At 40.1% G+C, this 14,560-nt stretch overlaps 1 protein-coding gene across 3 annotated transcripts in view; it reads right to left on the bottom strand.

The window, feature by feature from the left end:
• The window catches only part of LOC101678331 (WT1 associated protein), a 28,604-nt gene extending 18,024 nt beyond the window's left edge, over positions 1–10,580 (bottom strand). Inside the window, exons 1-3 of one of the 3 annotated variants that reach the window (XM_004770859.3) lie at positions 10,257–10,580; positions 2,271–2,308; positions 91–146 (exon numbers count right to left, since the gene is read on the bottom strand). In XM_004770859.3, the coding sequence (XP_004770916.1) occupies positions 91–146; positions 2,271–2,300 (86 nt within the window). In that variant the 5' untranslated portion in view covers positions 2,301–2,308; positions 10,257–10,580. Of the gene's footprint in view, positions 1–90; positions 147–2,270; positions 2,309–9,922; positions 10,132–10,256 lie in introns of those variants that run through there. The other 2 variants (XM_004770858.3, XM_013044961.2) reach the window with 2 other exon arrangements.
• Between the last annotated feature and the right edge of the window lie 3,980 nt (positions 10,581–14,560).

The raw sequence follows: 14,560 nt of genomic DNA on the forward strand, positions 1-14,560 counted from the left end.
AACAATATAACTTAAAAATAATTATAGCATAGAACCACAGTATGTTTTATACAAAGTATTTTATATTTTTGATTAAAAAGACCATTTTACCTTAGAATTAACTCATCTCGTGCCATAACTTTGAAGTCTGTTTCACTCAGCCGAACCTATATATAAAGAGAATTAAAATATGAATTGACTGCTCTTCCTAAAACTTTAAAATATTAAATACCACTGGCTCTTCTGTTCTTCATATTTTTATAGACAGGATCTTAACCTTTTTGTCCCCTAATTGCTCATTTCTGGTATTGGGAATATCCTTAACTACTGAAGACAGACCAAGTCCCTCCCAAAGGACCACTGTGCTGAATTCATACGAATCCTCTCGAGAGCCCCAGGTTAAATGGCTCAGTACATATTACTGTTTTTAAAAAATTCTTATTGTTTTTAAAAGGCACATTACTTATCTTTAATACAGGCACCATTCTTAGGGAAATGCAAATTAAAAGTTCAATGAGCTATTGATACACATTATTAGAATGACTTAAAAAAAAAAAAGTGTTAACACCAAATGCTGGGGGAAGATGTAGAGAAACCAAACTTTCACACACTGCTGGTGAGAATATAAAAGGGTACAGCTGCTGTGGAGAATATTTGGTAATTCCTTTGGAAACTAAAAACGGATGTGCCATACAACCAACCCAGCAGTTGCATTCCTAAGGATACATCTCGAAGAAATAAAAATATTTATTTTCACAGAGAAATTTTGTACACAAATGTTTACAGCTTTATTTGTAGTAGCCCCCAAACATCCTTCAACTGGTGAATAAACTATTATATAATCATATCCTTGGAATACTACATTCACCATTAAAAAGAAACAGCCTATGGACCAACTTGGATAAACCTCCAGGAAATTGTACTAGGTAGAAAAAAAAAATTTCAGAAAGTTACATATAATGTATGACTTCATTTGTACATTTGTGAAATAGCTAATTAGTGAAATGGAGACTTATTAGTGGTTGCCAAAGGTCTGAGATGGATGGAGTTACAGAGGAATGGCAAAATGGAAGCTTGTGGTAATGCTTCCGTTACCTACTTTGGTTGTGGTGATGGTTATATTAAGTTACACATGATAAAACTACACTGAGCTAACATACACAAACACACACACTGCACATATAAGCTCTGTGGATTGTATCAGTGTCAAGCTCCTGGTTTTGATATTGTTATATAAGATGTCTGATAGTTATGCAAGATTAACATTGAAGGAGGCTGGATGAGGAGTGCCACAAACCCCCCCGTACATTTCTTTGCAACTGCTGGTATATCAACAATTATTTCAAAATAATAAGTTAAAAAAAAAAAAGGTACAATATTCTAGCTGAAACTGTTCTGTAAATTGAGAAATATTAATTAAGTGTTTCTCTATACCAAATGAAGATTGTAAAGGCTAGGCACCTCTCCTGCTTTAGCATGAAATTAACGTTTCATAGGTTTCAAATTACAACACTAACCTTAACATAGTACCATGACGGAAGAGGGAAAATCACTGTACCAAAATATATTAAAAGTTTAACAGAAAGCACACAGTTAATTATGATTATTAAAACACAGTAAAACTCTACTTCATGAATAACTGGACTCCCAAAACTTAAGACAAATTTCCATAATACTTATCTAAACTATTCATTTAAATACTCACTGGTTAATAAGCTCATACCCTCCATTTGAAGTACAAATTACTTTCAGAAACTATATTATTTTGCAACTCTGTGCATGTGTGTGTGTAATAGTGACTACAGTAAATTAAGTTGGGGAAATAGTTAAGTTAGGGAACTAGACCAGGGAGAAAATGAGACTAGAAAACAAAAACTTCAGAGGATAAGATAGAATCGAAGAACTAGCTACATAACCCTTTGTTGATATATAAAGAGGTGGTTTTACCTTACAACCAAAGAGATTTAAAAAGTACAAAAAAAAGAGTAAGTAACATAAGTTGTGAAGCAATCTTTTTTCACATTTACAGTTATGCAGGTGGAAATATTCACATGGCAAAGATTAAGAGCAGGTCACAGAGATATAATTATACAAGTTTTTCAAAAACTGAAAATATTCTAAAAATACATTATATACAAGATACAATGTCTAACACATTATACACCCACAATGTTAGTAGTGTTATAAGGCAAGAGAGTAAAAGATAACAAGTAAAGACAGTCCTTTCATCTCTATTAACTGTCTCCCCCCGTCCCCCAAGGACTTAGAAACTGCAGGAAAAAAAAACACACCTTTTTGGGAAGAGGTTCCTCGTTGGTCATCTTGAACCCTAGAAAAAAGGGGCAGAGAGAAGAGGTTCAACTGATGTCCTTTCAGTTAAGGCAGGAACAAGAAATACTGGCTTTTCCAAACCAATTTATTAGGGAACTCAGTTTGAACCAAATCATTAGATTATTTAATAACAGTTTTAGATTTACAGAAGTTACAAAAATATTACAGGGTTCCTGTATACTCCACACCCACCTTCTCCTTTACTAACAGATTAGCACTGTTTTCTTAAGTTATTAAAAAAAATTCCTTTGTAAAAAAGTTAATCATTCCTTTTGATGGCCCTATAAAGGACTGAAATGTGACTTTTCAATGCATTCTTGTAACTGCCCCATGAGAAAGACAAATCTTACATAAGTGACATCACTGTGCTAAAGTCAGACAATGACCTCAGGCAGTATCCCAGGCATCTTGCTGAAAGGATATTAAGTATAGTTCCAGTTGCTAAGCCTTTCCTTTTACAGTATCATGTTGTTCTAGTAAGGTAGATAGAATCTATCATCATAATTCACTACTGTGCAACACTTATATGATATTTAACCTATATAAAAATATTCCTAGGGGCGCCTGGGTGGCTCAGTGGGTTAAAGCCTCTGCCTTCAGCTCAGGTCATGGTCCCAAGGTCCTGGGATCAAGCCCCGCATCAGGCTCTCTGCCTGCTTCTCTGCCTACCTGTGATCTCTGTCTGTCAAATAAATAAAATCTTAAAAAAAAATATATTCCTATACTGTTTAATTTCATGCCACAGAATTTGTATCTCGAATTAGTTGTTACAAATTTTACTAACTCTACTGCAAAAGATACGTTATACAATAGAAAAACTTTCATTAAATTTATTATGCTCACTGAAAACACTTCTACTTCCTAATATTCAAATAAGAACACAAGCTAATTTAAATTTAATACTAGGTTTTATTTCCAACAGCACTGTCATGATTCTTCCTCTTATATTTTTTACACTTCTTTGATAATCACTTTGCTTACTCATACTTATTACAAATCCCAAGCTATTAAACATTTAACCAAAGAGAAATAAGTCAAGGAGATGCACAGCATGGTAACTATAATTAGTAATACTGTACTGCATGTTTGGAAGTTGCTAATAAATCCTAAAGGTCTTCACAAGGAAAGAAGGAAAATAATTTTTCTAACAATGTGGTAACAAATGGCAACCAGGTTTAAAGTGGGGAGCATTTCACAGAATATACAAATATCCAACCATTATATGTTGTACACCTGAAGTTAATTGACCATGGATTCCATGTCAATTATACCTCAACTTTTAAAAAATTAGCCAAAGAACTTAGAGTGAAAAACTGAATTTTTTTTAAAGATTTTATTTATTTATTTATTTAAGAGAGAGAGAGAGAGACAATGAGAGAGAGCATGAGTGAGGAGAAGGCCAGAGAGAGAAGCAGACTCCCTGTGGAGCTGGGAGCTCCATCCCTGGACTCCAGGATCATGACCTGAGCCGAAGGCAGTTGTCCAACCAACTGAGCCACCCAGGCGTCCCGAAAAACTGAATTTTTAAAAGCTACTGGACTTCCTATTATTTGAGATTCCTCAAAAGAAGACAATCTTCTTCTTCTTTTTTTTTTTTATTAAAGATTTTATTTATTTGACAGACAGAGATCACAAGTAGGCAGAGAGGCAGGCAGAGAGAGAGGAGGAAACAGGCTCCCTGCTGAGCAGAGAGCCTGATGCGGGGCTCGATCCCAGGACTCCGAGATCATGACCTGAGCCGAAGGCAGAGGCTTTAACCCACTGAGCCACCCAGGCGCCCCAAGAAGACAATCTTCTGATACCATTTTTTATGCTAATACTGTCCCAACTCTGTAAATCAGAAATTCCAACCATATACTGCCACTAAAACCTCATTTTCAGACTAGATATACTGTACATTTTAGGGGGAAAAAAACATAAATTGATCATATATCACTGGCTTATTCTATCTTTAATAATCTTATCACTGGTTGCAGCCATCAAAAACCTGAGTATGTCATTTTCTTCTGAGCTAATGAAGCTGATCAAGCCTCTGACCAATATTTATGAAGACATAACCATATTTCCACAACTTAAGGTCTGTATATTTTTCTATTTTTTTTTCCTTTAAATGGGTCTCTGTTTACTTTAGACTTCTTATTGCCCAGTTTATATTCTCTGTTGGAAATAATGGATAGCTACTTAGTGACTATCCTAACATGACACCAGTGATTACAATCATTTGGGAAACAAGCCTTCACCTTGTTTATCCCCACAGAGATCTACTTCTGTTATAGTATGTCTAAAGTACATTCACTCTACTTGACTGCAACCTACTGGAACCCAGCTATCAAGCTCGGCATTTCCTTGGAATACCCCACTTGTCTGAGCTAAATATACTAGGTAAACGTGGATTCTAGCCATTGGAACTTTTAGCCAATTTAATTAGTATATGTGTACCTATACATGCCACTAATCTGATTAAATCCTTCTTAAAGTAAGCTCCCTATCTCACTCAAAATAGTGCATGCCAATCCTCTGCTATCCCTTCACATCATGCTTTATTTTTCTGCATAGATTCTTATAATGATCTGATATTTTACATATCTGCTTCTCCCAATTATAAAATTAGCTCCATGAGAGCTCTTTCATTCACTGCCGATGCCACAGTACACAGTAGGCACTCAAACATATGCTGAATGGAAATATGAACAAACGAATTTGCTTCAGTTACTACTGAAATCATAACAGTAAGCTAAATAAGTCAATCTAATTTTCCCCCCAAAATAAACAAGATGACATTCTGTAAAATTTTGAGAATAAATGTGAAACCTAATATAACAAATACTGTGGTAAGAATGCTGTATAAATAGTTAAATTTTCCACTATACTACCTGTTAACTAGTTAATGGGCACTATAGCTACTCAAAATTTTAGTTATAAAACCTAAGCAATATAAATTCCAGTTATAAACTAGTAAATGCTTCTATAACATGACATTTTGCCTAGGTTTATTTGTTCATTCTTTTCTTAATACATATTCAGGTTATTCCATTAAAATAAAATTAATTGCAAGCCTAATTAACAACAAGTAAGACTTTTTTTAAAAGGCATTGAAAGGACTAGGAAACACAGGAAAGAAGTTCTAGTAATCCTGCTTTTCTATAAGAGGGTGGCATACTTTAAAAACAAAAAAAGCCTCAAAACCCGAGCCTCAGTTTCCCCTTCCCCAAAAGGAGTATCACCACCAAGGCTCAAAATGACTGAGCTTCTTCTAAAGATAAACATTAATCTTTAGCATGATGGCTAGCACAAAATAAGCAATTATTTCCTTCTCCCCATCAATAAACAAAGACTCTCAATTACTACTTCTTGAAAAAACTGAAGGGAGAATTCAAAAGCTGACAGAACAATGAAGACCTGTTGCTCCTGTCTATTTTTTTTTTTTTTAATGATCCATTTATTTGAGAGAGAGAGAGAGCGAGCACGCGCGCGAGCAAGAGACTGGGAAAGTAGAAAAGGGAGAAACACACTCCCTGGTGACCAGGGAGCCTGATGTAGAGCTTGATCCCTGGACTCCAGGGATCAAGACCTGCCTGCTCTTGTCTTTGTTTCTAAGTCCCACTGCAGAATTCTTGGTGAGCTCGAGTTTTTATTTTTTTTATTATTTTTTTATTTTTTAAAGATTTTATTTATTTGTCAGAGTGAGCGAGCCAGCACGCACAAGCAAGCAGAGTGGCAGGCAAAGGCAGAGAGAAAAGCAGGCTCCCCGCTTAGCAAGGAGCCCGATGTGGGACTCGATCCCAGGACCCCAGGATCATGATCCAAGCTGAAGGCAGCAGCTTAACCCACTGAGCCACCCAGGTGTCCCAAGCTCGAATTTTTAAAACTCTAAACAAACATTGGTTTATATTCTCTTCTAAAAAGTTTGATAGTGGACAAACTTCAATTACATATCATTCTGAGAATATATATATTTTCTTTATAAAAATAAATTTATTGATTTGTGACATATGTCAAAGATAAATGCAGTTTTTGCATAAAGGTTTACATTCACGTTGACTCTGAGTCATGTCATTTCACATGTTATAGAATATGTGACATGGGAATTCAAAAGTTAAGCATTTTGAAAAATTCCTCCACTCAAAGTCAATCTCTCCTTCAGAGCCCGTATATGCTGTAAGAGTTAAATAAACAGCTTGGCAAAAGGCAAATTAGAACAGGTTTAAATTTAAAAGTATCAACACTCAACTATTTAGTCAAAATAGAACTTGGTTCTCAAATTTGATTTTCACATTGCATGAGTATACTAAGAAAATTATTCCCCAAGGCAACTTTTTTTTGTTTTACTCTTTTTGAAGATTTTATTTATTTATTTGAGAGAGAGAGAGATATCACAAGTAGGCAGAGAGGCAGGCACTGAGATGGGGGAAGGAGCCCCAACACGGGGCTCAACCCCAGGACCCTGAGATCATGACCTGAGCCAAAGGGAGAGGCTTAACCCACTGAGCCACCACAGGCACTCCAAGGCAACCTTTAAATTACAACTGAAAGCACAATAATCATCTAAAATCAATTCCAGATTCATGAAGACAGTGAACATCCCAGATTCTCAGATCTATTTTTGTATTAGAAAAATCAAATAACTAAGGGCCCCAGGGTGGCTCAGTCGCTAAGCATCTACCTGCTCTGCGGGTAGCCTGCTTCTCCCTCTTCCCACTCCCTTTGCTGTGTTCCCTCTCTCCCTGTGTCTCTCTCTGTCAAATAAATAAATAAAGTCTTAAAAAAGAAAAAAGAGGGGCGCCTGGGTGGCTCAGTGGGTTAAAGCCTCTGCCTTTGGCTCAGGTCCTGATCTCAGGGTCCTGGGATCACGCCCCCCTGTTTCCCGCTCTCTCTCTGCCTGCCTTTCTGCCTACTTGTGATCTGTCAAATAAATAACATTTTTTAAAAAAGAAAGAAAATAATAGAAAAACTGAATAAAATATTGAGTTGAATCCTGAATCTTGAAAGGGGGGGGATGAATATACACTCATTACTATGAGTCACACACTAAATAATCACAACTTTTCAAAGTCGAAGTTAGCCTCCATTTTCCAGATGATGAAAATGATTATGAGTCACTAAATGATTAACCCTGGTCAAAACACCATTAATAAATTGGCCGTTAGGACCCCAAACACAGCACCTCTCTAAAGTTGGTAACTGATAGAGATGGATTACTCTTCTACTCTCTCATTCTCAATAATGAATAAGCTTAACCAAAAAACAGAAAAGCAAAAGAGAAAAGAACTTAAAATTGGCCAATTTGGCTACCTTTTAGGAGGTTTAAGACTGGTTAAAACATGGTCTTAAAATTATTTAAAGGTTTCAGTTATTCACATTCAGATAATCTCTGAAATTCAGATCTCAGAATCACCATGTACTCTTGATGCTTTTGACACTGAGAAATACTTTATGATGGAGAGTTTGGTTTTGGTTGGCTAGGTGCCTAGCATCCCAGATCCCAGTACTTCCATGGCTCTTAGCATAATGACCTAAGTTATGCAACTCAGTTCTCTCTTAGAGAGATGAACACCAGCCAACATATTTTGAGAAAGCATGTACCTCACTGAAAGTAATTTTAAGTAAACTCAAGAAAATAATCTGACAGCATACAGCCTTGGCTCTGGTTAGGAATCAGATGCCCACCTTTTCCCAACTCTTATTATTAGTCAATAGATCTTCAGCAAGTCACTTAACTCTGGGCTGCGGTCTCCAACCCCTGGGTGGTAGGGTACCAATTTTGCCTGTCTTACAAAGTGCTGCAAATCTCAACTCTCAAGAGCCATAAAAATGTTTTACAAAGGATTTTGCAAATAAAATATCAACATCAAAAGATAATTTTAATGTGCGTTAAAAAAAATTAAAACTAAAGAATATTTATTTGTAACGCCCAGTTCTAGCCTGATCAACCAGCTTAATATCCAATGGGATATACGGTTATGGGAATACTGAAAAGTTGTTCTGAGAGGCTGAATATCAGAAAACATTTAGAGGCAAAAATGTAGGAAATAATTTAAAAAATAAAAATGAGCATAAAACCAAACACTACCTCGGTCTAGTTTTGGTAAAACACCCATCAACTTAATTTTAAGAGTAAACTACTTTTTTTTAAAGAGCAAGATAACATACAATTATATGAAAATGCAAAGACCACCAAGTACAGGATATTTTCAAGGGGATTCTATACTACATACATACAAGAACACATGGTCTTTGAAAGCTGTAACATCCTGTACAAATATAATTATTACACCTCTTGTTTCCACACTGTAGAGCTACTACAGATTTTCTATATCATACAAACCAACTCATTTCTAACACAGAAAAATATGGAGCAGGCATGACCAAAAATTGAATCAGGAAAACTAAGATCTGATGAGCTGACCAGTAGTGCCTGGGACACACTTTTATTACTACTTTCCTCCTTTGGGACTTGGAAATTCATTCTTAAGTTCCGCCACTGAGAAGTGCAAATACTGACCGCTTGGCTATAGCTATCTGTGTAACACAAGGTAAGCTCTGAAGACCTCCGCAAATACACCCACCCAAACCCTTAAAATTAACTTCATCCTTATCTCCTGCCACCTGGCGGACTGCAATTTCTTTCCCCGACTTGCCTCATCAGGTGCTACGGAACGGCAGTATTAAATAAAATTTAGGTTATCTTGAAAAGATTATCCCACATCGTTTTTTTCCTTAGTGGGGGCATGAATGACGACAACTGCCCCTACCATAAAAAACTTAAATGGTCAGAACTTAAAAATTAAAAAACGAGAACTCGTGACAGACTCGTGACTTCCACTACCTACCTTCCTCAGTAACAGAATTAACTAAATTCTAAGAGCTAGAAAACTGGACGGGAGAACTCACGACTATAAACCCACTCACGGAAATACTCTTCTCAGGGCAAAAGAACCGTCTCTTTACTTTCGAAACAGTCATTGAGGATTGTAACACAGTCCTCTGAGATCCAACTGACTTCATCAAAACAAGAACTTGGACTTTTCCACTGTGTCCTCTACGGACTAAGGAAATACGGTTTTTCAAAAATCAAGTAACAGCCTTAAAGGGACCCAATACGAGACTTTAAAACGGCACGAAACCCCCGCTCTACTGAGTTAATAAAGGATTCTTTCTTCACTGAACGTCTGCCATCACCGAAAAATGGAAGTCTTCAGGAGGATGCAGCCGCAGCAATAACCTACTGCGCGACGGGCAAACTGGTCAGCGAACACGGCTCTCCTTCCCCTGCTCAACTCGCTGGTGCCGCCAACCCTCGGGATCCAGAGCAGAGCCGGGAGGGGGCCACAGAGAGGCGGGACACGACGCGCGCCGAGGGGGCGGCCTCCCGGGAGGGCCGGCCCGCGGGAGCGCCCACCTCGCCCCCAGGACGGAGGATGGAGGCAAAATGGCCTCGGGGCGGCGGAAGTGTCCCCACAGGCGGGAAGGGATGCGGCTAACGGGAGGCCTGCGGGCCCGGCAGCCCCGACTCGCCCTGGGAGCTCTGCCCGCCCCTTCCCCGGCAGACCGCGCCTCAGCCCTAGGGACCCCGAGGTCCTCGCGGCCGCTCCCGCCGGCGGCCCGCACCTACCTCTCCAGACGGAGGCCGCGCCGGCGCCGCCCAGTCACATAGGCCAAGGCCGCGCTGCCCGCTCGCCAGCCGGACCTCCAGACCGCACTACCCCCAGCCCCCGCGCTCCTCCTCCCGCCGCAGCCCCGGCGCTCCCCTTTATTTGCGGGTCTCGCTGCCACAAAATGGCGCTGAGGGAGGACGCGAGGCCCCGACGCCCCACCCCCTTCCCGCTCCTCCCGCCGCCCCGCCCCGCCCCGCCCCGCGCCGCCCGCGGCACCGCCCGGCCCCAACGCGCCGCAGCCGTCGCCCGCCCTCGTCGCCGCCCCGCCATGTTCGCGTCCGGCCCACTCACTGAGTCGCCTCCCGGACGCGGCCGCAGCCACCAGTCCGTCACGGCGCCCCGCCGCAGGGAGGAAAAGCGAAGGGACGACACCCGCCCGGAGCCTCCAGGCCCTAAGGGAGGAGTTGCGCTTGGGTGGCACGCCCCGCAGATCCCGAGCCCTGCAAATTCGGCGGGGGCGGGGGGAGAAGCGGACCGAGAGGAGGGGTGGGCGACGAGGTCAGAGGTCAGCCGCGGGGCATCACGGGAAGGGCGGCGGGGGTCGCGATTGGCGGCGCGGGTTGAAAGCGCTCGCCCGGCCACCTGCGGCTGCGGCGCAGCCTCCGGCGGAGGAATCTGGGCCAGGCGGCGCGTGATTGGCCGCTTTGTGGTGCAGCGTCCATCGGTGATGCTTCCGCGCGCTGGCGGGCCAGGTGCAACCTCAGGATCTGGGCGCTGGGCGGGGAGTAGGGTCAGTTCGGGCTCCGCATAGTCTTGCTGTTTGGGAAGTTAGAAACCAGTGTTCTAGCTTCTGAAACGCAGGCTCCCGGCTTCTTGATTCATCCCCAACTTGACATTCCGAGGCTAAACGGAGGAGCTACTGTTTAGCAGATGGGAGTTGTGCCTCTGTCAACAGCTCCAGGGGCACCTTGCAAACTCAGAAACGCGGGGAAGGCGAACCCAGTGAGTTGTTAATGAACCTTATGGGATACGTTTTGTAATTTGAACATGCTCCCTTACGCGAGACTTGGTGTCACCCGGACCATTGCGTAAGAACTACCTGCTAAACGTGAAACAATCTCTTAACTCTTACTACAGGGGGTCGGGTCACTCTTGACTGATGTTTCCTTACCCGGCTTTTCTGAAAGTGTTTATCGCTAAAGGAACTGCCCTGAAATGAGGTGATTTGTAAAGATAAGATTAAAGTGTTCTCCTGATGGTCAAAGGGTTCGTGGTATATTCCCAGTAAATCAGATCGGTTTGGAGAAAATACTTGCAACTTGCCGCACAGGAAGTCTTGAAAAGTGAAAAATCAAAAATCCAGAGAGAACTTTTGGGCAAGAACGTGAACAGACAATTCACAGAAAAGAATAGCAGTGGTCCTTAGCTGTTTGTCCTCACTTATAATGGAAGTACACTTTGAAATTGCAACAGTGCAACAGTGCTCATAAATTATTGCACTTTGAAATTGCAACAGTGCAACAGTGCTCATAAATTACTGCAACGGTGCTCATAAATTTCTTGGTGGCAACGGGAAAATGATTCAAGCTCTATTGAGCACCAATATGACATTTGCGTCTATTCTTATATCTTGCAATTCTACTTCTAACCCTAATCGTATTCTGAAAATACACCTCCACAGACAGAAACAAATATAGGCACGGTTACTTGTTGCAGTGTCATTTGTCACAACAAAAGTTTGGAAATAAGGCGAATGTCCTTTAATAAGGAAGTGGTTGGGCATGATAAAACCATGCAGTGGAGTACAATGTAGCCATAAAAAAAGAATGAGTTGCTTTGGAATGAGTCCCAGGTTATAAGAAAAATTGTAAAGATAGGGAGTCTTGGTGGCTTAGTAGGTTAAGCATCTGCCTTCAGCTCAGATCATGATCCCAGGGTCCTGGGATAGAGTCCTGCATTGGACTCCCTGCTCATCGGGGAATCTGCTTCTCCTTTGCCCAACCCCCCCCCCACTCTTGCCCATGCCACTGCCTTCTCTCTCTTTCCAAATATAAAATGTTGAAAAAAACAATAAAAGATATTTGGAAGGATATCCTAGAAACAAAAATGGTTACCTACAGGGGATTGTGGAAAAGTGCAGGGGAAAGGAGTAGAAGCCAGACATCTGATTTTGAACGTCTAAAGTTTTACATAGCCAAAAAGTAAATAAAAAAGGAAACAAAGTAAACCCAGCATTGAAAGCAAATTGAAACAAACTTAATTTTAAGTCAAATTGGTAACATAATTAATGTTTATACCCAGAGAAAAGAAATATTCCTCCAGGGTTTTTGAACATAGTACCCCCGCAACATCTGTGGTGGGATATGTTCTAAGGATGAAAAAGAACAATAAAGGAATCTTAAGCTTCTCTAAGTGGTTTACAATTAAGGGCAATACTGTTGCTGTGGTTTTGAAACTATATGTATTATAGGATAATGGGAGTATTATTGTAATGTATAACTTTTAAGCAGAAGAGAAAATGAGGTACAAATATAAATCAAGGAATTTCATAAAAAGCCTGTCATACACTTAAATTATAGGTATCAATTCGAGTACATGATTCTAAAAGTACATTTCCTATTTCTGTGCACTGAAAAGGCCAAGAAGCACTAGGTTAACAAACTGTCCCAAGGGATTTTCCAGGATGCTGCATTTTCAATGTTAAAACTGGAACTGTCAGAGGCAAACCAAGATGGTTGGTCACCTTCAGGAACCATGAACACACTTGCCCTCCAGATCATGGTTTCTAAATTCCATTTCTCACTAAATAGATCCAAAACTCTTTTTGGAGAATTGGCTGATTCCACAGTGGGGCAAAGAAAGTACAGGATGAGTCAGACATTTTGTGCCTGAATGCAGAGGAAGTGCTTAGGCTGATAAAGATATGTCAAACCAGACTCAGAAGAACAGGCAAAACTGATCTATAGGGACTGAAGTCAAATCCATGCTTGGCTGAGGGTGAGGGGGAGGAGCATGAATCAACTAGAAAGGAAAATGGGGAACTTTGGGGGGTTATGGAAATATTCTATATCATGATTAAGGTGATGCTTACACAGGCTTTATAGATATGTAATATAGATATATAGATATATATGTCAACATTCATCACACTGCATCACTAAAATGGACACACTTAATGTCAGTTTTACCTCATATAAGTTATATATATTTATTACATACATATACTTCATATAAATTAATCCTCATATGTATGTATTCAGGGCAATTTTTACATCAAAAGGAAAATGGCAACAATTAATTGTAAATACTGAATAGATAAAAATCTATGACCCTAGAGTAACACTTGATGAGGGGGATGGAGGACGATTTGCTCTGAAAATGAACAATTAAAGGGAACGTAGTATTTGCCCTACCTTTTTTTTTTTTTTTTTTTTTTAAAGAAAACAATTATGGTTCACTCCTGGTTGATGAGGAAAACCCCTTCCTCACAATAGGGTGCTAGCAAATAAAGATAGAATAAATAATGAAATTAGAGAATAACTAGTATACAAATCTAAAGAAATAATTGATTCAGGCAAGAGTCATCAATAGACTTTAAAACCTTTAGATGACAGGGGCGCCTGGGTGGCTCAGTGGGTTAAAGCCTCTGCCTTTGGCTCAGGTCATGATCCCAGGGTTCTGGAATCGAGCCCTGCATTGGGTTCTCTGCTCAGCAGGGAGCCTGCTTCCTCTTCTCTCTCTCTCTCTCTGCCTTCCTGTGATCTCTGTCTGTCAAATAAATAAATAAAATCTTTTAAAAATAAAACCTTAAGATAACAGATTGCTGGAAAACGAAAGTATACATTTGGAACCAAAATATAATTTCTCAGATTATTTATCTAATTGTAAAGAGAATACACTTGTATAGTGGAGTCATCTGGTGGTCACCATCTAAACCAAATGAACAAATTTAAAATCCGTAACAGCGGGATAATCTCCCATTCACAGAAAATACAGGAGAAAGAGTAGTAGTAACAAATCTAATGGCGCTAGCCAATAGTCCCCCAAACCTTGATGAAACTGTAAGCAGTAACTATTTATTGAACACCTGAGTTAGGTCTAGCCCAGTCCTCAGTATCAATATCCACCCAACTTTAACCTACAATTTCAAAAGAGATATCAAAGTATGCTGAATGTTACTTGCATTAGACTATTTTAAATAGCACATGCTATTGAATTAGATTGATGTGAAGTAACTTGGACGCTTCTTTCCCATCAGCCTTATAGTTAGCCTATAACCTGTATTCCTACTGCTTTGATTTAGGAACCATCTAATAAAATATGAGTAGGAAAAAAGAGGAAGAAAAAGAAAAGGGCATTCACAGTAAGTCTGGCCTTTGTCATTGGCACATTAGAAGTCCAAGGAGCTTGGAGATGGGCAGAATTGGCAGTTAAAGAAGTTGGCAGTGCTTCATGGATGCTCTTCTAGGCTCACAGATGGCATGACCATGATCCTGAGCATGTCAAGTTTTTCCATGAGTCAGTACTTTCATTTGGTCCATTCTTTTTATCTGCCTTGCTCTTTCTACTCTTCCTTACCAGGTTATCTCCTATTACTCAGTAGCAATCAGCTTTAGAGACATTATTTAACCTATGTGTCAATCATAGAGATTTGC

This window comes from Mustela putorius, unplaced genomic scaffold (genome assembly GCF_011764305.1).
Source record: "Mustela putorius furo isolate JIRA1106 unplaced genomic scaffold, ASM1176430v1.1 tig00000450_pilon_pilon_pilon, whole genome shotgun sequence".
NCBI lineage: Eukaryota > Metazoa > Chordata > Mammalia > Carnivora > Mustelidae > Mustela > Mustela putorius.